The sequence below is a fragment of the Labrus mixtus genome, chromosome 7 (assembly GCF_963584025.1).
Source record: "Labrus mixtus chromosome 7, fLabMix1.1, whole genome shotgun sequence".
NCBI classification, from domain to species: domain Eukaryota; kingdom Metazoa; phylum Chordata; class Actinopteri; order Labriformes; family Labridae; genus Labrus; species Labrus mixtus.
In genome coordinates this window covers 11,925,134-11,947,598 of record NC_083618.1, presented here as the reverse complement: position 1 = coordinate 11,947,598, position 22,465 = coordinate 11,925,134, and the positions used below count along the sequence as shown (strand labels likewise).

The window sequence follows — 22,465 nt, the reverse complement described above, 5'->3', positions numbered from 1 at the left end:
GGGACTAGGAAGAGCACAGTTCCTTAAGTGTGATGCGCTTATGCTAATGGTCCAAAGATCTAAGTGACCTTCAATAGCCAAGAGCAAACTTTACCATCTTTGAATTCTTAAAAGACTTATTGAGATAATTTCAAATGACCTAAATCCTTTTTCAGTCACTGGGGGGAAGTCACTGGAGATATTATGACAGTTTACTTTTAGAGCTGTAAGAGGCCAATTAATGTGTTTCTATCTCCATAATCTTCTGTAATTCAGAAAACATGCAGGAGAAAGAGGTGCATTAGCACTTTATGGTGGCATACGTTGGGGGCTTGAAATGGAAATTTCGCAAGCGCGAGGATCAGCCAGGGTCAAAAAAATTATTCAAGATGGGAGATCGAAAGAGGGAGAACCTGCTAATGATTGTAAATAGTGGACGAGCTGCACATGAGTGTTGCTTTTCAGTGAAGAATAAAAGATCAAGAGGGGCAGAGTGTGATAGTGCAGACCGTGGAGATGTGGGTCCAGGTTGAAGTGTCGTCACTGCTCATGCTGATGCTGACATTGCACTGGTGGATCTGAGATGCTCTGAGGCTCGAGGATCTGCATTCATCTTCCTCATGCTCCCTTTTCAGACTTGCCAGCATTCGAAGCTCATCATCGTCATCCCCGTGTATTCGCAGACTGCTAAGCGAGAGTAATCGGGGATTGCTGGGACCAGCAGACTTCAGTGTGTTTTCTCCTACATCCTTTGAAACCATTAAACAATAAAAAATAAAAAATACTTATATAAGTAAGCCAAAAGAGACACACAAACACCCAATCCAAAAATATGATAAGATGTTTCTCTGCAATCAACAAAGAAATGTCAGGCTAAACAGAAGACAAGTAGTCCCAGACAATGCTCAAGTCGCTGCTGGACATAATTCATTGTTTTGACCCTCTGAGGAAATGTCTTGTAAAAGATTATCTATTAATCCAAGAGAGCTTGATTTGTGACGAGCCTGGTGTTGCCCTGGTGTTGGATCTATGTCAGTCAATAAACCAGGACTGCAGGGAGTGAAACAAACTCCTTGTCATATTCCTCTGACAACCTTTCAGTCAAAGCCCTCACTGCATGCCGCCTTCTGGACTTGGCACATATCAGCAGTCTGGAGCTGCATTGATCAAGGATGCTGGGATACGTCCCAGCAGCGAGTTGTGTAAATGCAGAAACCAACAGCCAAGTGACAGATATCCCTTTAGGCCTTGTGATCGCTGCAGTTTGACTGTTCTCTGATCCTGGATCTTTTCAACTGGAGCAGCGGCCTACCTCAATTTGTAGCAGACCCAAAGTTTGATCTGTTTTCAACACAGCATTACAAAGCTTTACACAAGTCCTCTGTATCTGCCCAAATAAGCAGTGACCGCACATGACTTTTAGCAAAGGAGAAACATCTAGACAGAATACAAGCAGAGCTTTTAATAACCTGCAAAGTTGTGAAAGGCCTCATATAACTCGGGGCACCTAAAATAAAGAGAAAAATGTTTGTTTCTGTGAATCATTGGTTAGAGCCGAAGTACCTGAAGTACTGAAGAATGTGGTACTGATTTGAAAGTCACTATAAACAATAATTTAAAGGAATTGAATTAAACTAATGTTCATTCAATAGGCTGTATTAATAAACCTTGGCAGGAGAAGACTGGAAAGATCATTCAACCTATTTTTTTTATTTTCATGTGATTTCCACTAACTCTTAGAAAAAATAAGTGGATCTTTGGTTATGGATGCTCCTGGAGGTTTGTAACTTTTCCTCCAGTTATTTGAGATATAACATTGTCAGTATGCTGTTTTGTGCAGTGTAAAGTGGATGAATCAAAGCTTGTTTTTGATGGAAACAGTTGCCTATAGGGGTCCATGAAGTACGTTCTCTGGTTGTAAAAGGAAAACATTTGCTAAAAACGGCTTAAAGATCTGTGGAGCAGGAGACTTAATTCTCCTTGAGTCTAGGACTTCAAGAAGCCTCTTTTATTCTACACAGTCATTTGATTAATTAGGGATAATTTCCTCCATGTTTTAGCTTCTACAGAACTTTTCACAGGATACAAAATCTTACAAAGAAAGAAGGAAACATCCATATTACATCAACATCTTTGTCTCGGACTTTTCTAAATAAAAACAAGTGTATTGCTTTTTTTTCTTCTCAACAACGGTGTTAAGTTTTCAATCAGAAAGTGATACCGATACAAATTAATGAACTCATCTTGCCATTGCAAACATAGGAGGTGTTTGTTTGCCTGTCAAGCTAATTTTAGCTGATTAGTGACTGTGTGATAAATAATGAACTTGTTTATTTTGTGAATGTTGACACAGCGAGAGGTTATCCAAATTGGCAAAGTCTTTTTGTGACAATTAGGCAGCAAACGTGGGCATTTCACAGTGGAGGTAAATAGAGATGATGGCCAATATACAGCTATTCTGTTAATAATAAGGTGTAGAGCTAAAATAATAGTCATTAGGTAATTAAGCAGTACCTTTGGTTTTAAGGGGTCCTTCCCTTTGACTTCTTGCAGGAGCCTCCGAGAAAGCGATACACTGCTGCTACCAACCAGAACTTGGCTCACTACCTCTGATCCCCATGGGTCACACTTCTGTTCCTGTCTGCTGGGTGTTGCGCTGGGTGAGAGGCAGCGTGTGGGGACAATCCCAGCAGGTTGAGCTCTTTCTCTGGATGCAGAGTGTTTACTGGCGGCAGGTGGACTGAGCTCTTTTTGTGTTCGTTGGTCCATGTTAAGACATTCAGGATGGACTTCAAGTTGTACATCTGAAGCTGGATTGGGAGATCTGGGAGTAGAAGGGCTGGACTCAGCGCTAGTTCTTTTTTGTTGGAAGGCAATGTAGGTGTTATCCTGAAAGAAATACGAGGGATAGGATAAATATTGACCTAAAATGGTTGTAAAACACACTATAAAATGGATGATTAGTCATGACCTATAAGACTGTTTCCAATGGTTCCGATGTTAGCTCAACAACTTTGATGTTGTGTTCTGCCCTTTAGATAAGACGTCAGCTTAATGAACCGTGATAATGAGATGGCAAACAGTCAAAGGGATTGAAAAGATGTTGGTGGCTTAGCTTTAAATTAACCTCGCATTTAAAAAGGCTAATGGCATTCTCTTTCAGTCTGCTAACGTTTCCCACCTTCAGATTTTAAGTTAACACTCAGTGATGTAGTTCAAAAGTTGTCGCCTACCAATCAGGTTACATAACACGCAGCACGTAGAGACACTGTGCGTGCGTCTTTTTTAACATTAAAGGAATACTCAGCTGAAAACCAAAGTTTGGAATATCAAACACTCATCCCTGTAGGCTTGAAAGATACGTGATTCTGAAAAGTTTGTAACTGGCTCCTTCACTGAGGACGGCAGCTGGATTCACAACAGTGGATTCAAATTGTGACCCAGTTTTCAGAGCGAGGGAAAAAAGAAAAACAAGCATGGAAACTTTTCAAAAAAATCCTCCAGCAAAAAAACACTTCTGTCTCCAAAACAGCTATACCAAATGACCAAGTAGAGTATGTACATACATAAAAACAGGCTGGGGGCAGACAGAGTTGGACTATTAGAAAAGCTGCAGTTTGACTGTATAAGAGCAAACTAAGCATGTTTGCTCTAATACTTCTCCAGCATGATGATGCTAAAGAATTTGGAAATGGTTTTGTCTTTTTTTTTTTAATCTTCTGCAGTGAAGCTGAGTCACAGTTGGAATTAATTGACAATATTTTCTCAGCAGCCATTTTTTTCTGACATCATGCTCACAGTGGAGGCTCAAATGTTACTAAAAGCCCTTTTAGACTGCTTTTCTGGAAAAGCGCTGTTAATAATCTCAATTGTCATTATGTCTTCGTACATTCATATTTAATCTGCGATGGCATAACATTCTTTTCCCGGTCTGTGAATTCACAATGGGTTTTCGGCGTTTGCGGTAGAAAGGCACAGCGGGAGTCAGCCATGCACAAACACAGCGCTACTCTCCCCTGCTGGCTCCACTGATACTGTCTCGCCTCTGTAACTCCTCTGTTGCTACCTCCGAAGGAGGGGGATCACTTTGTCCCCCCATTACGCCTCCACAACATTAAGACTGAAGGCAAAAAGTGGTAGGGACGTAAATATCACGCCTTGGAACAGCAGTCTGCATAGGGCTATAGTGTAGTACTGCAATGCAAAGTGTAGCGTTGTATAAACTTAGGTTAAATGACAAATCATGTTTGTGCTTCAATTAATTCTTAGCAAATAACAACAGAGATTGAGTTAAATGCTATTTTCAGTTAGCTTCCTAATGAGTTCTCAAATATATCGTTGTACCTTGAAATACGAGCGAACAAATACGAACTGAATAGACAATGGAGGGTGAAAATGCTACAGAGAACATTGATCAGACAAAGTCAAAGTTAGCATTCAGGCTCTTACTAGCTGATATAACTGTTAGTTAAGAAGTTGCTAATGGCTAAAATAACCATTTGAGTGTGTTTTTTAGTACTAGATAGTAAAGGCATAGAGTCTTAACTAACATGTTTATTCAGGTAAAGATATGTTTTCTGGGAATTAGTTTAATGCTGATGTTAGTTGTTGTCTAATGGATGATAATGTACAACCTTTTACTTTTAAATATGGCACGATGTAAATAAAACAAACAATTTGTCTTAACTTTTTTAGCGCCAATTCATAACAAATGTCATCTCCAGACATGTCACTAAAAAGTATCGGTCTAGACCTTACTGCTTGATTTTCATGATAGATTGTCTTTTTAGTTGCTGATTAATCAAGAAGTGACTAGATTACCATGATTAGCAGATTAATACGTTAATCCATTTATAACCTGTGACACATCAGTGAAACCTTGTAACAGCATTTTAGCTTCCCACCTTAAGCATGCTGGTTATTGCTGCCTTTATACACATGAAACACAAGGAACAAAAACCCCTCAGAGCCACAATTCAAGCAGACCGTTTGGTTAAAAATAGATATATTTTGATTTCAATTCAATTCACACAAAATGCAGCTCATGAAAAGACACTGTTTTATGATGTCTTCCCAAATATCACAATTCTCAATGAAATACACAGGGAAACAATCGGGACTCTCTTCAAAACCTATTTACTCCATTAACTCCGTTGGATTAACTCCAAAAAATATAGACATTGTTTCTCATGAATTAATTGTTGTAACTTCCCTTCGAGCTGAAAGCCTCGCTGATCTTTATTGCTTTTGTTGGCTGTCTCTATTTGCGATGTTTTCTTTTATCTTTGAGCTTTTTCAGGGTTCAAAGATTATTATAAGCCCCTAAGGGATTCCAGCTCATCCACTCCATATGTTATTAGTTTTTTTGTTTTCTCTTTGTTTTTATCCTTATTGAAAGTGAAAGTGAATACAGTAAACTATGACCTACATATATTATTGATAGATCTTATATCTATGTGGCTGTCAGTGTATGTTTGTTTGTGCGAGTGAATGAGTGAGTGAGTGAGTGAGTGAGTGAGTGAGTGAGTGAGTGAGTGAGTGAGTAAGTAGGTGGGTGAGTGAGTGAGTGAGTGAGTGAGCAAGCGAGTGAGTGTGCGAGTGAGTGTGTGTGTGTGTGTAAGTGAGTGAGTGAGTGAGTGAGTGTAAAAGCCTCTGTGCTAGCCTGTGTGTTAAGGGCACGCAGTAACACAATGCTTTTCTAGCATTTGATCCCGTGTGTGTTATGCTATGCTACTGCACAATGTATTCTTTCTGTTAATATTTCATTAAAACATCTCAACTGTCTTCAATATCTAATTTGAAAAATTGTTGCCCTGTTGTTATTGTTTCTCAAACCTTTTTTAAATAGTTCATCAACTGAAAATAATTACTTTGTTTAGCTTTAATATTTCTCTATGTTTGAGAACAAATGTTAGTTCAAAGAATTGCATGAACCTGATGCAACACCTTGAAACATGATATTGCTCTCTGTTAAGAAATAAGCAACCTGCAACAAATGAATGAAAATCAAAATCAGGCCAACTTGTATCAGAGGGCTACTCTTCAATATCAATATAACAGCAGGGTGGTAAAATATGAGGGATAGCAGGCTAAAGTTTAAAGCATTGCTAAGATGTAAAAAAAAAAAGTTTCTTATAGACTGTGAAAGCTGTAATGGGACGAAAAGCTAGTATCCTCAGCATTGTAGGGTTGACAAGAATGGTCAGTCAATATGTTTGTCATTTATAACACCTTCGTAGTTACAATGCAGTTTTTGTCATGGGAAAACATTCTTCATTTATTGATTAAATATATATTTTTTATTTACATGCAGTACATATTTTGTTTTTGTTCACTCATCTACAGGCTGTCAAAGATGCTGTGCTGCTTGCTCTCTGTTTAGCTTACATTCTGTCCCTGATATATCTTTAAACCAACATTTATAGAGGGAGTTTTTTTTTAGAAATCACTAAGACACAGAGGGCTAGGAATATTTTTTGTCTTTCACTTTATCCCCTCTTCAGATCTATGCAAGCTACTAACAAACAGCACAAGTGTTTTGCTGTGTCACTTTTACTTTACTGAACCAAGGGGACAGAATAATCTGTGCTACTTAGCAAGATGCTTTCCTTCACGATGGGCAATTTCCACACATTTCTCTTGATAATTGTCTAAAACTAAGATCCAGCAATTAGAGCTGAAAAGAGAGGTAAATGGACTGTTTTCATAAAACCACTTTATCCTGGACTCAGAACACTAGAAAACAAGATAATGCTGCCTCGCAGATAAATAACACCACCACACTGAAAGACAAAAAGTAAGATCGCTTGCTAGGAAAACATTCAGAAGTAGAAGTCATCTCTGTTACTCTCTAAGAGCAGAGTCTATAATGAATCCTTGCCCTATGAGATAAAGAGACGAATGACAGTCAGATACCAGGGCCATGAGATTTGAGATGCATGTACCCTCCATAAACATATACTATATTGACAATTTAAACTTTTTCTGGGGCCACCAGACACCATTTGAGAGCAGATGGAACTTGCCTCAAACTGTTCATCTCTAATCTGTTTTACTCCCCGAGTCCCCCATCTGCTCCCTCTGCCAATGACAGGAGGAATCAGTGTCCACCCACATGCCAACTGCTTCCTGTGAGAACTCACTTTCTTCACCTTCCCAAAACCCCATTCTGCTCTCCCCCATGCCCAGTCATACCCCCCAACACACACACACACACACACACACACACACACACACACACACACACACACACACACACACACACACACACACACACACACCACTGAAGTTAAATAACCCCTCTACTCTGCATCTACCTTTACTGGTGACTTTAAGTTCCCCTGTGTGCCAATAGATCTCTCAATTCCTGCCTTGATAGGTAATAGAAATAGACTGATTACCTCTGCTCAGCCATCAATTCAGCTCATCTGTTACCAACTCTTTGCAATGTTCAGGCAGGGCCACCCCCATAAACTTTACAAAGGTAACTGCTAAATATTTGATTGCTTACCAAGTCATGTTTCATCTTGAACTTGTCACACTTCCTTTAACCTAGCTTGAATGCTATTAGCTGAAATCTGGCTATATAATGTTGGCAGATCACCAGATCTCTTTGAATCAGCCCCATGAAACTTTCATTTTTTGACATTTCCTAAACCCGACAGACAAGGTGATGGTGCTAATGCTGCATGTAAGGACTAACTTCATTGCCAATCCGTTATCATGTTGTGATATTAAATGACTTTCAATACCTTTTCTAACATTTCTGACAGACAATATCTAGAAGTTAATAAAAATATTGCACCTGGAAAGATAAAACCCTCCATGACTGATTGATTGATTGATAAAGAAACAAGCTACATGTCACAAGTCACAAAAGAGGATGCAGGTTCAAGTCCGACCTGTGGCTTCTTTTTCGCAACTTCCCCACTCTCTCTGTCCCAGATTTCTGACTGTATCCACTGTCCTATATCTCTTTAATAAAGACATTTTAAAAAAAGCCCTCCGGGGAGCTGCTCCTGGCATGAGCACCTCATGAACAAAGTGGTTCAAATTTTTACACACCCTCCTGCCTACTTGATAGAGAATTGGCCTTCCTCTTTTGTGCTCTCCCTTGGGCATGGGGACGTTGACAGTGGGGCGTATAGCTAAGGGCCTGGGAATAATTGGAGGTGAAGGTGCTACAGGTTATAGATGGTTGATGAATGGGGTGTTGGGTGAGCAAGATGGGCGTGTGCGGAGTGGAAGAGCGCCGACAAAGCATGCTGCGGCATGGTGGGAGGGGGCTCCACATAACTCACAAGATAGAAGGTTGTATGGGCTGCAAGAATCAACAGTACAGTTGGTACTCAAAGGCTCGCCAGTAAGTACCCTCATTAAACAGCTGCCTGGTTAGCAAACTTAACGTAATAGCTATAGGAACATATTCCCCTGAAACTTAAAGCATTGTCAAGTACAATGGAAGGATATCTTCCAGCTCAGACCTACATACAGGAAAGGCAGAACAGATAGTGTCACGGTACAGTGCAAGTCCTGGAGCAAATTCTGCTGCAGTTAGGTCCTTAGACTTTAAAGAAAATGGGTGACGGCGCTGCAATGAACCGAAACTGGTTTTTACCCTTCTAAGCTGGCTATTGTCAATAAAGGATGGCTGGAGTAGCTGGGTTAAGTCCACGTAATTACAAGAGAGAATTTGCAGGGGCAAGGCTAGTGAGACAGTAGAGGGGCAATTAATGGATCAGGATAGGTGGTGTTGCTGTGGCTAGAGTGTATATTGACAGAATGAGAAAATAGATTTGGGTGATGGGCAAGGCAGGAAGTGAGGATGGGTATGGGTTTAAAAGGAAAGATAAGGAGGAATAGGGGGAGGTTGAGGATAGCCGACTTGATTAATTTGTGCTGGGGCTCCTTGAGGAGCTGAAGAGTTGGCCATGAGAGAAGTAGGAGCTGGAGTCAAGTTGATGTAAATAACCAAAGGAAAAAAAGAGGAAGGGATGATGAGATGCCAGGATGTATGTGCCTGTCCAAGGGATTTTGTGATTTTAGAGGAAGTGGCTGTAGTAGCGGCACAGTGACTACATGCCGGATTTCTTCGGCATTGGTTGGCTCTGGTAGGAAAAAAGAAAGCGCTAGATGCTCTGCTGCTGCTTGTATGTTTATGTAGGGTGAGTAGAGATGATATAGCCTTGCTTTATAGTCGTTGCAGAGGAATGGCATGTCGTTTCAGGGATTGTCGGAGGCGACCAGTGTCTGATGTCAGACTGTATGATGAGAATGTGGAGTTGGCACACCCTGCCATGATGGGTAGCCAGCTTCTGTAAATGGATGTTAAATGGTAAATGGAGTTGAGCTTGTATAGCGCTTTCTGGACTTCTGACAACTCAACATCGACGTCACACCTACCCATTTACACCCTGATGGCAGAAGTTGCTATGTAAAGTAACGATCAGAAGTAACAAATCCCATTCACACACATTCATACGCCACCAACGAAGCAGCGGGAGCGACTTGGGGTAAAGGGCATATCAGACATGTGGGTGAAGGAGCTGGGGATCCAACCCCCAACCTTAAGGTTAAGAGACGACTGACTCTACCAACTGAGCCACAACCGCCCCACTGTACTGAGTAGTGAGGATAGGGTTGGTTCCAGGATCTGTGTCAATGCCCGTTGCATATTCATTTGGGGAGTTTAAATGTGGGGGCAGGGCTGTGATACCCAGACCACAGACCGCAATCGGCTCTGCTGTAACGCTAGGCTGGGTACATACATGCTGTTGTGGGGGTAGGTGATAACCAGTTGCAGACAGATGGTGATAGAGGTCTTGTGATGCAACTGAATTTCGGGATCCATGGTGAGTATTACATTTAATTTAGCATTTTTAAGGATTCAATTGAGTGTTTAAGCCTGATGCACAGTCTCTGTGTGTCTACTAAGACCAACAGAGCGGAGTGGGATGACTTTAAGTAGGCTTGTATGGTGTGGAAAATGTTGTGTGGTCCTGCTCCTGGACTGAAGTTAATACATTATTAATTAAATGAAACAAAATAACAAATACTCATAAGGGCTGAGTAAAACTATCGATTCATTAACTCATTGCAATATATTTTTTCTCAATGCAACGTCGATTCAGAAAATCCTGAATTCAATTATTGTGCTCTCAAAAACTAAGGCATGTTTCAAACCTAATTATAGTATGTTTAAAAAAGCAGTCAAAATAAGAGGAAAGATTTGTGTTTAATGCACTTTACTTTTTTCCTGTAATTACAGCACAGTCATGTTTATTACTTTTGTGCTGTAAATTGAGCTCAGACACAGATGTGCACTTCAGAGCACACAGTACTTTCATGTTTTATTCTTTGTTTGTTGCAGAATAATGTAACGTTAAAATACATTTGGGAGTCAGTTTGTTCTAAACCTAAACAAACAATGCACAAATAAAATGATTGAACAAATACCAGAAGGTACTGTACTGAATTATGAGAGTATTCAGTACATATCGATATCAATATCAAGGGCATATTGATCAGTATCGAATCAATATCAAATCACGACCAACAGAAACAAAATCGAATTGTAAGGTTTTTGACAATACCCGCAGCTTTAATACGCATCGCTATTAAACAAGAACACTTTTATTTTGTTGGAAATCGAACTGACTCAGTGATGGTGAGGAGTAGCATTGGAAAACTATTCAGTGATCCAGCAGAGGTCTGGTGTCAATAGCCTAACACATTTTTGAGAAAAACTGGAAATAAGTTTGCCTGCTCTTTGGAATTTTAAACAAAACCGTTTCTTTCACAGAGTTACTAACCAAAACACAATGGTTGAGTCCTCAAGGTCTAATAAATGTGTGGCATTTTTCACTCGTAAAAAACATATCTAAAATCCAACATTGATACATCAGAGTGCAATTTCTGACACTTCTTCTTCCTAGCCCTTTCCTGAGTTTTGCTCCCCATCATGGCTCATCAGTGGAACAGTTACAGGAGGGTGTATCATGATTGCATTTCTTTTACTGTGTACCTGCATGAAAAACAGTCAACCACTAACACAAAGTGTTCCACAGCGCTGACGAGGTCAAACACTCAACAGAGAGTCTTCAGACCAACATTTTCCACCAATTTCTGTCAACTTTTATCATTTCAATATACAAGGAACAATACCTGTGAATATTATGTTCTGTCATATCTGAGGCAATACATAGTGTTGAGTTCCACCACCTATAGGGTTTCTTCATCAGCCTTCATAAAAATATAAACATTTCAGCATAGTCTAGACTCTTGTAGTGGGATTTATATAAAGAGCTTTGGTAACTTTTGAGCTTAGTTGTTATCTTGAGGAGTAGAAGTATTAATAATTTCCTCAACAGTAGCAACTTTGGCCTTTGTGTCTTCTTTGGATTATAGATTTGGCTCTCTCATTTTCTACCATGAAGAACGGTGATTTTCAAAATAATCACCTCTCAGAAAAGTTAAAGGTTGTATGGCAGCAAAAATAAAAAATGCCCTTTTAAAGGCTGATTGCTTCGAAATAAAGTGCATTACTCTGCCTTATATTGCTTACTCTTGATCTTCTCTCACAGAATGACGTTACATTTTTCTTCATCCTCCAGTTCATATCAAGTGGATGTCGCTGATTTTAATGTGTTCATTTGAAGACATAATCCTTTATACACCCTTTCAGACATATCTGGGTGTTACCGGTAATTCATTTTTAAATGATTAAAAAAAAAAAATGTGGATGCTTTTTATCTTCATCCTACTCCTAATTGTTTTCAGTTTACTTCAAAGGAAAGACACTCTTTGTCAAGCTTCATGTGTGCTCTAGAATGTGAAGGGGGACTTCAAATCTATGTCTATAGTGATCTCATTGGCTCTAGTGATCTCATTGGCAACATGCTAACTATCCAAGTAAACATTTTAGACATGCCAGTGGTATCTCAATCTGGGTGTCCAAGCTCCACAGTATAATATACTTGTCACGTGTCCATGCTACTCTTTCCTTATAAGCTATGATTGGCTCGTAAACAATGTTCAAGTCAAGGAAACTGAAAATGTTTTCTACTTTTGACAAAATGTGAACAGGGACATCAAATCACTCTCCAAAACAAAAACAGGAAATAACAACCTTAAGAAAAGAGTTATCTCTGGACTAAGAAGACAGAGACCATTACTGCAGTTTACAAAGGTCACAGAGAGAATACATTTCCTTGAAACAGACGCTGTTATATATCAAACCAGACCACCCTTATTTGAGTTTTCTCTACATGTATATCGCCACATGCGGGAATGTTGATGGAAAATATTCAGCATTGAGATTGACTGATTCCAAAATCTGACATTTGCTGTTAAGGGCCAGTTTGAGTCAGTTTGTATATAAAGTGGAAATATACTGGCAGTCTCACATTCTTTATGTGTGGCATGTGTCCCACACCTCACAGGAACTATCAGGAAGAAATTGAAAAAAGGAAATACACACATTCAAGCATCGGTCTGACACATGCATTCAGACACTTTACCAGCACCTGTTTTTCATTATTTTTTGTTTCAAATTGTTTCAAAGTGGATTTTGTATTCAGCCTGGTGCAAAGAATACATTACTGTAATCCCAAAAGAAAATATTCAAGCTTAACTAACCAGCTGTACAATAAAATTGAGTTCTTATTTTAAAGTTTTAAATAAGTTAGAGCTATTAGCATTTCTTTGAAGATGATCTCATTTTTCTTGTGGTTTTTCATGTGCTTATTTCCCCTGCTCAGCATAAAGCAAATCCATTATCTTTTCTTATAAGCACCAGAATCCAACATTTACAAATGATGTGGTGATTAAAAACCCATTGACCTTGAAGTTTAAGTATCTCGCATACCAAGAAATGTGCAACATGAACAATCCCACTCCAAATCCAAAACATACCACAAATTTTTAGACTGACGATTAAAAAAAATCCTTAAATGGAGAACTTATCTTTGTAATCTGGTCTTTGAGTATTTGTGTATGTTATGTAAAATAAGTTTCCCTTTACATATCAGATGGGCAATCGTGTTGGAGAATTATATCTTTTGTCGGAGCAATCTGACTAACTTTAAATTTAGATTTTATATTTATTAATCAATCATTATTTGTATAGTGCAAATTCATAACAGGTGTTATCTCGAGACGCTTTACAGAGCATATGGGATAATATGCAGGCAGGATTTCTCCTTTGTGAACAGTGTACATGTATCTGTCCCTGAAACCAGACATACCTCATCACTCTCACTGCCGATGAAGTCATCTTCAGGCTGGGCCTCATACTGCCTCCTACTTCTGCTCTGAACCTGCTCATATCCCATCTCCAGCCTCTCCTGGTCGCCCTGGCCTTGCCCCCGTTTGGGTGAATGTGGCTGGGATAAGAAAGTGAACACCTCTTGCAGAGTGAGCTCGGGCTCGGACCCCTCATTACTCTCCCAGCTGCTACAGACCTGCAGGTCACCAGACAAACCTGGTCGAATTGAACAGGAGACAGAGACTGCTGGCTCTAAAAAATAAGAACAAAAAAAGGAAAATCAAAACACAAGCAGGACAGCTGTAACTTAAGCACGAGTTAGTTATCTCTTAGTAAACATACACTGTTGCACTTGTATATAAAAATTATAATTTGCGGCTGTGAGTGTAAAACATACATAATATGAGAATAGAGATTTGATTGAAAACCAAAAAGACTGAATCATGAACAATAATAGTAAATCTAATAACATTGAGCAGAAAATCATTTTTAATTGTTACATCAGGTGGCTAATTTAATTTATGCTTATTTGATTATATGCCTATAAACATGCACAATAACAATATGCAAAGTTGTAATGAACTCCATCACTTACCAAACGTCAACATAAATTATTCCTGCGCTGACATTTTTGTAGGTTTATGGTAATTGCTCTGCTTTGCTTTTACCTTTATGACAACATAGCAGTATAAAAATAATCATCAGTAGTAACAACACCACTTTGCTGCAGAATTGTCAATCATGAAATGAAAGCTCTCTATGAAACTAGAATCACCCCCCCTGGGGTTTGTATGTTTCAAACAAGGAGTCTAGTTGCAGATGTCTAGGTTCATTGAGAGAGAGAAAAAAGGGAGTCAAATTGTTATTGTTTACACGTACTCAGCTCATGGCAAAAAAAGGGATGTAACAGCCATAACATCAACACAAAAAAAATATTTTTCTGGTTTGAGACAAAATTGTTGCAATGACATAAGATGATTATTGGAGAATGGATTTTGCTGGAATGCTGGAGGATGCTTCACGAAGTCGCCAAATAACAAGCAGCAAAGAAGAGTTTTAAAATCACAGTTGTGCTAGTGCTTCTGAGTACAATGAAAATGTGTAAAAGTGCCTTCTCATCTTCTTTTTCTGAGTAGTGGTGATGATACTGAAATTGAACTTGAATTTTTGGATTTTAAAATCTCTACATAACTTTATCGTCTAAGACTAAGTGTGAAATGTGTCACATTAAGCTAACTTTAGTTTTTATGGTATGGTTTAAAACTTTAAAAAATTTTTTTTTCAGATATCACAGTGACGTAGATTTTTTGCCCACATAACTTTTAATCAGTTCATCCTTGAGTCCAAAAAGTTATCTCAAGGTGTTCCTGATTCATCACGTTCACAAGAATAGAACAGATGGATTGACAGGCGGACGGATAAACGGGCAGATGGACAAAATGCAAACATAATACCTCCAGATATGGCCATCATCGGCTCAGGGGCAACAAAAACGCTGACTGCTTTAGAATGCTAATTTTCAAGCAAATACTGTTCCTACACTGCATCCATCATTTGATTTTCAGCTTTATTTTAAATAGAAAGACAACATTCTACAGAAGTGTTACAATATCCTGAATATAAGGTATCCTTTTTTTTTTTATCACAAATGAAAGTTTCAATTCATTCATGTGTGCTAGCAGGGACAACTCAACCTTTCACTTCCTGAATAGGTCTGAGCCAAGAGTAAGAGGCACCTCTATCTGAATGAGTGAGCACATCTGAACCTCTCGACAGTATAATGACTTTCTCTAATTGCCCACTGTGTGGCAAACCCTTGGCCCAGGAGATGTCCCTCTGACTTTTATTTAATGTGCCACATTACCATTAATGAACTGACTACTTTCTGTCTAAGGGCAGGACTGCAGCAAAGACGCTTATTGCTATGAAGAAACATCCAGAAATGAGCATTCAGAACACGAGCACTCATTTAGTGAAGACCGTGCTGCAGTAGGTGTGTGTGTGTGTGTGTGTGTGTGTGTGTGTGTGTGTGTGTGCGTGTCTGTGGTGGTGGTGAAAGATCTTGTAAATTTTAGTAGAGAGTTCTCCTACAAAAATCCTGCAAATATCCCTGACGTGGGTTATGCAAAAAATCAAAGAAAGGGAACAAAAGCCATGGTGTGCGCGGTATTGAATGAGGCTTGTTAAAATTCATGCACTATTTTGAAGATGTGTTTTTCTAAAGTATAAAACAGCTACTTGGTAAAATCAGAGCATGCAAAGTAGATGTCAACACCACTCAAAATGCATATTTTTTCTCTTTTGTTCTATCCCCGGCTGTCTTTGTACACTTTAAACACCATCACTCAGTCAGAAAGTGCTGATGCGTCCTGCTGTCCTGCTCAGGCTCACCTGCTGAAGGGTCCTCAGGCTTTTCTGTTTGGCTCCCAGGTTGCCTGCTCTCATGCCTTCTGGTCGGAGGGGTGCACGGTTCTCTGGTTTTATTTGTCATTCTAGGCACCACATCTGGAGGAGCTGTAAACCAGAATGAAATGCTTTACCATATCAAACCTTTCACCAAACCATAATCTCAGAGTGTAACCAGCAGTGCACACAGTTTACCAGATGTCGCTGGCTTCTCTTTTCCAGTACTGTAGACCCGCAGCTTTTTCGATCCCAGCTTGTCAAACACTTTGTCATTTGGTGGATGTGGCTGCAAACTGCCAGGTGTTCCTGCATTAAGTACTTTCAACATTACAAAGAACACTTTGTCATACAAAACCGTCAAACAAAAATGTTATTTAAGCTTGCCAGGAGCATATCTGCAAACTGATTATGCACAGTGAAGATCGCTGTTAATGAATGAAGGCATTTTACGAACTATGCTTCTCACATTCATTCAGTGCGGAGAAAACACATCAAACTACAATACATTCAGTTGGATTAAGCTGGATAACATTTTTTCTAATTTCATATTTGAAAACCAGAAGATGGTCAGCAAGGCTAGCCTATTCATAATAAACTCAACGCTTGTCATTAAAGTAAGTCAGTTGCAATAAAAAAAAAAGTGATAGAAATTGTTTGATATGATATCTGGATGCTGAGGGCACATTTATGTGTAGAAACCATGCAGACTTGATGAAACAGCATTAAGAACTTTTTAACAGAATTTTACCCTCAAGCAGAATTTGTGACCTTGGTTCTCCTTGTGATAATTTTTCACTCAGGCTGGCAGGGCTCTGACACTCTGCAGAAACTTTTTGGTTCATTCTACTGGATGAGGACCGCTGCAGGGAAAAGGAAAATAAATGTTTGTACACATTTATAACTTGACAAGATAGTCCAAATTAAGCCGAGTTATATGTGTTGTTATTAGATATTTGAGTTTACCGTATTTGAGACAAAGAGAGAGCATGTATCAGTTCCGTTTGTGGCAGGACTGCTCTTCATCACAGTTCGAGATTGTGGACCTGTTACCCTGGAACCGGTTGCTGTGTGTGAAACACCCTTGGGTTTTTTCCTTCTGTTACTGGGTGTTCTGGGAATGCCCGACTGATCAGAACCTGCAATGAAAGTCCAATTGTTGTTTAGATAAGATTTGGCTTCACTCAAGATCGTCTTACATCTTTGGTCATTTTTTTCAAATAAAACAACTGACACTATTCTTATTCAAATTCACTTTTATTTTTCTTTAAAAAATCAGGTTGTTGTTTTATGAAGTAAGCTGGAAAGACTTAAAAGACCTAAAGTACAAAGTCTACCAACAGGGGGTGCTATAAACACCTGTTTACCTTAAGTCCAGCTGCTGAATAAACAACCTAAACACAGATCACAGCTTTTACTTTTCACACAATGGAAATGAGAGGTTGCATTGAGACTGAACTTATTGAATTGTATGGGGTTAGGTTGGAGTTATGATAAGGTCATGACCTGACCCTGCTGTATCCATGCCAGGGCTCTTCAGGACTATACCTCAACTAGTGCTCACTGGTCTGATCCCCATCAGAGCACAGAGCACACTTAGGTTCTATAAAACAAAAAGGATGGTCAGGATTATACAGACCGAGCAGAGGGCGCAGAAGAAGAAAACATCTCCCTCCTTTCATGCAGCAGATTCACAGCTCAGCTTATGAACCAGGTTTGAAGGTGAGTACATTTATTATTTACACTTACACATGAAAATGATGAGGGAAAGATACTACACCTAAAAGAAAGCTGATTCTCGGATAAATATCTCAAGGAGTGATTTTTCATCCGTAAAAATGTTCTGACCTCGAGAAAAAAACAAACATCTGTGGTGTAAGAGCTAATGACGGTTTGTTTGTTGCTGCTCGACAAAAACTACCTGCTTACTTTTAACAGTTTCTGACAGATTGGGCACTGAAGCCACAACATTCACCGAGCAACTTTGTCACAGTGAAATGATATGCCTACTTTAATAGCAATCGGTTTAATTATGATTAGGACTGTTATGCTAATAATGCAGATGCTAATTATGAAAAGCCATTTCTTGTGTGAGCTTGCTGCTCTCTTCTTTGGGCATTGCCGGTTGACTCAACACGACTTCGACAGCTGTCAGAACAAATAAATAAGTGCTGATAAAAAGGCCACAGAGGCGGCGGAGCTGGATTACTGGTGCATGTCTTTTTATATGAGGAGATAATTGCAGCTCACTGAGAACAGGTGAGGTGCAAATGAACACAGAGATGAGAACCATGGGAATTTCATACGGGGAAAACAAATCGATTGTCATCCACGTCTCTTCTTATATCGCAATTTCTCCATATGACATCATTTTGATGATTCTCTGTGTATTTTCTGCTTTTCATTTGTAGATTGTGGCTGATAGCTTGTGTTGTAAATTCATTGTGTACTTTAAATTACTCTACAAACTACACATTGTGCAATTTTAGAAGATATTCACTAAATGGACTAAAGAAAATGAGACCATCTCAATAAAAAACTCACATATGAAGTTTTAATATCTCTTTCCAATATAAAGATGATGCTGTTTTAGTTTGCACTCTCTCCTGGGAGGACTTTCAGGGAGATTATCACCCATACAGCCACGACTAGTTATGTGCTGAAGGGCTCTGATTTTTGCAATGAGGGCTAAGTTGCATGCGTCTCAATACAACCCAAAGCTTTTGGATGCCTTTTAATCAGGAGAATTAATTTGGAAATGTAGGAATTCCCGTCCTCATTTCTTGACCTAGCTATGGGTGTGGGGGCATTGACATTTTATAACACATAAGGGACTCTTGAGAGCTGTACTTGTATCAAGTTTTGAATAAATTGGAAATAAGCCTAGTCAAAACCACAATTACAGTTTGAGTATTAAAGTTAAAGTTTTTTTAAAGTCAAACGTATACTATAGTGAATAATGCCCAGAATCAAGTATGTCTTCTTATTGGGTTATAACTATGGAGGCATTAATTTGTAAGTATGACTTTACTTTTAAGCTGGTAAAGGTGGGGATATCATAACTGTTTCATATACTGCTTGGTATCTTATTCTTATATTATTATGAAAAATATGATTTGGTAAAATAACAAGTTACAAAATCTATTAGATAAATGTAGTAATTGAAAAGTACCCACAAGTACCCTACAAATTGTGATAATGGACAGTGGTTGAGTAAATGTACTTAGTTTATAAATCATTTGACATTAATGTGGTTTGCTCTTACCTACCACAGTCAGAGCTCAACGGTCCAGCCCTCTCAGCTGCCTTCTGTAAACTCTGCATGTTGAGCACCTGAGTCACATGGCTGACACCTAGTGGGAAGTGGCACCCACGAGGTATCAAGTCCATCAGAGCAGAACCACTGAGGGAAATATCTAGATAAAACCAAACAACATAAACAATCTCTGATTCATCCTGATTATAGAATAAACCAAAAAAAAAAAAATCATTAGATGTCACATCACCCATTAAAGGTTCAACTTTGATACATAGAAAGATACAGAAGTAAAAACTGTATTTACTGGCAGGTGTGTAGATGTGAACTAAGTAGCCAGCACCGAGTGCAGCTCTACTGCAGAGATTTATGTGAGTTTAACTCAAGAAAAACACCAATAAGCTCTAAGCCATCTATTACAGAAAAGAGCAAACTTTTTTTCTAGAGAGACACGATAACAAATTCATGAAATGTATTAACTAATACCAAAATCTACTCATATGTTATCTTTTACAAACCACTGAGGGGATTCGAGGTAATCTGATAAACTAGGTGATAAACTTCATTACCATCATATGAAACTCCTGAGGGCTCCGGTTTGATCGTGAGGATTCTGCGGACTTTACAGGTAGCGAACAAAGTGATTCCATCCAGTGCCAAAAATCCTTTGAACAGTTCATCCGAGTATGATATGAGGTCGATGCACAAAGTAGACCACTGCACAAATAGAAACAATATTATTCCATAGTAACAAGGACACAGCTGTCATGAACACAAATAATAAAAAAGCACAAAGCTCTACAGCAAAGTGTCAAATACCAGGTGGATACTTACGATATTGCGTTTCAATCCTACTAAAGGTATCTTTGCATGCAAAAGAGTGGCAGACAACTCTTTGTGCACTGTTGATAAGTGAAGCCTTCTTTTGAGGTGCTGTGAATCAGTTATTCTGTGTGTAACAAACAACAGAACATATAGATGCAGAGCATGAATGGTGTCACTGAAAAGTCATGACCAGTGAGAACACCACAGGCTTTCCTTTGTTTCTAACTGATTTTCTCAAAGGTGTTTTTACTTTTATCTACACAATGAGCTGTCAGGAAGAAGAACAACACCAACTCTATTACCCCAGATTCATAGATTCATTTTGTATTTTTTAAGGAAAATAAAAGATATTGCAACTTTTATATAGAGAGCATGTTATATTGTAACAGTACGTTTTTCTAGCGATGCTTTAATAATTCCTGGTTTTACACAATAATAATTTATACTTTATCTGGACAGCAGCACATTCACTTGAATAATTCACTACTCTGACTTTGTATGAAGCGTGATCAAACATGAAGACATCTGAGCCTTTTGACGATCTTTGTTGTATAAGCTGTGTTTTATTGATTATTAGAACACTGATAACACACAGTGTGAAATTATTTTGCCTGCTTTTAATGGACGACTTCAAATAGAAATCCACACATTAAACTCAGTTTTACAAAGCATACTATTCCTTTTCTATATAATGCAGTCCAATTTACTTTGTCTGACAAGATAAAAAAAAAAACCTGCTTTATAAAAAAAATAGTTCAACAATATTTAATCAAATTGCTTTTTAAGCAATCCTTGCTAATATGATGCAGTTTCTCCCCAGGCCACAGGCTTTCCTACCACATATAAATTAGTTTTATTTTATTTTTTTCCCCCCAGTAGCCTGTAGGGAATTCACCTTGATTCTGTAATTATCATATGTTCTTAACTGGGAATTATAATTAACAGTTCTCTTAAATGAGAGTCATATTTAAAAGGGTAAATTTACAGTCTATGGCTACCATATTGGCAACAAAACAATAATAAATGTGCCTTATAAACTATAGGCCTAGATGTATTGAAATCTTATTGAAACACTTTCAAATGCTGTTCAAAGGTAGTTGCCATGTCCTGTACAAAGTATAACAGTATGTTTTTTTTACTTTTTGCAGTACTTACACAAGCTCTATGGAAAAATCTTTTAGCTGAGGGATATTCACTTGAAGGACCAAGAATCTTTGGAGAAGCCTGACTATGAAAAAACAGACAAAGAAGAGAATTACTCTGAACATGTAAGAATAACAAAGCGTCATTTACAAATACATTCTGGTATGGATGTGACTTACGAGACATTTTCCCATTCTCTGGCATTTGCATCTTGACTGTCTGGCTGCTTCCTTCGAGGCAGTAAACAAATCCTCGGACTTCTTTATCATACTCCTAAACAAAGAAATAAAAAAAGAGTCCTTTAAAGAGTTAAGTGGGACCAAGTTTTTTGTGTGGAGCATGTTTCTGTAGAGCAACTCCTGCAGAGGTTTTTATTTAATGAGGTTTGAGATGGTATGACAATATGTCAAAAACAGCTCTCTGACCAAAAAATCCACTGTCTGATCATGAGGAGTGATGAAAAATGTTTGTAGCAGTGTTCAAGTCATTTAAATAATCACATAAAGGCAAAGTGTTTCCCTGATAATGGGATTCTATTATTGCATAAGTGAATATTTGCCCTCTCTCTCAACCAATCTCACAAACAGTTTCAATAGGCTATGTGATGCAAGGCTGTGGATTTAGGTTAACATTACTCAGTGATTCATTAAAAAAAATATTAACGTGGACCTTCTATAGAGAAAGTTACCTTTGGAAATGATCGGTCAGTTTTTGATGCATCGCTTGATTGATCATGTAGGGGGGTGATTCAGAATTGTTAAACTGTATGATGTCTACTTTACTTTCTGTACAGTGATAGGTCTACTTAAAGACTAACTAAATTTGACTTTAGTAGGACCTAATAGTCATCGTGTTTCATCGCCAAAACAAAGTCCATAATGCAACTTTAAAAAACGCACCTTGTGTATGGCCGAAGGTCCTCCGCTAAGTTTCCATTTAGCTACAGGGTCTTTTCCCTGTCCACTGAAAACCTCCACCGCTGATCCACCCTGCCAGAAACAACACCGTGGTGTAATTTTCACTGTTCTAATGCAGCTTTTGTTACACCACCGGGCAAAAGCTCACAGCAGACACAACATGCTGCATCGTGTTATTAACGATGAGCACATACTGCGTTAGCTAGGTTAACACGGTTATAATAAACTTACCTGGTAATTATTCTTGAACATTTTACGTGACGTCACGTCAGTCGACGCTCGCGTTTACCTTTCTTTGATAATAAAAAAGGATTTCGGTAGACACACTGAAATGCATACGTCGTTACAAAGTTTAAGGAGCGTTACCCATAAAAGCAGCGCATTTGATATTTTTTAAGCAGCAGTTATGGGACACCATTTTGGCTAACACAGGTCACCATGGTTACCAGACGCTCCCAACAATCTGACGGGCTGCCATGAACGTTATGATAACCTGTAACAAAGTGAGCTTCTGCTCTTTTAGCGCCCTACAGTAGGCCTCACTCATTCATTAACAAAAAGTACATCCCCTATCTATAAATTATAGCCCATTTAAAATTGTTGAATTATATTTTGTTTGGCTCTTGGACACCTAAATTTGGTCTTTTTAAATAGGCCTTTTGGGAAAAAACAAACGTC

At 38.6% G+C, this 22,465-nt stretch overlaps 1 protein-coding gene across 1 annotated transcript in view; it reads right to left on the bottom strand.

Moving 5' to 3' along the window:
• cfap20dc (CFAP20 domain containing) overlaps positions 1-22,205 on the bottom strand; it is a 31,831-nt gene extending 9,626 nt beyond the window's left edge. Inside the window, exons 1-14 of the mRNA XM_061041700.1 lie at positions 22,019-22,205; positions 21,770-21,859; positions 21,050-21,143; positions 20,883-20,955; positions 19,737-19,851; positions 19,472-19,619; positions 18,916-19,062; positions 16,613-16,785; positions 16,398-16,509; positions 15,845-15,955; positions 15,635-15,757; positions 13,224-13,495; positions 2,494-2,868; positions 489-728 (exon numbers count right to left, since the gene is read on the bottom strand). Coding sequence (XP_060897683.1) covers positions 489-728; positions 2,494-2,868; positions 13,224-13,495; positions 15,635-15,757; positions 15,845-15,955; positions 16,398-16,509; positions 16,613-16,785; positions 18,916-19,062; positions 19,472-19,619; positions 19,737-19,851; positions 20,883-20,955; positions 21,050-21,143; positions 21,770-21,859; positions 22,019-22,039 — 2,094 coding nt within the window. The 5' untranslated portion in view covers positions 22,040-22,205. The remainder of the gene's footprint in view (positions 1-488; positions 729-2,493; positions 2,869-13,223; positions 13,496-15,634; positions 15,758-15,844; positions 15,956-16,397; positions 16,510-16,612; positions 16,786-18,915; positions 19,063-19,471; positions 19,620-19,736; positions 19,852-20,882; positions 20,956-21,049; positions 21,144-21,769; positions 21,860-22,018) is intronic.
• Positions 22,206-22,465: the final 260 nt, after the last annotated feature.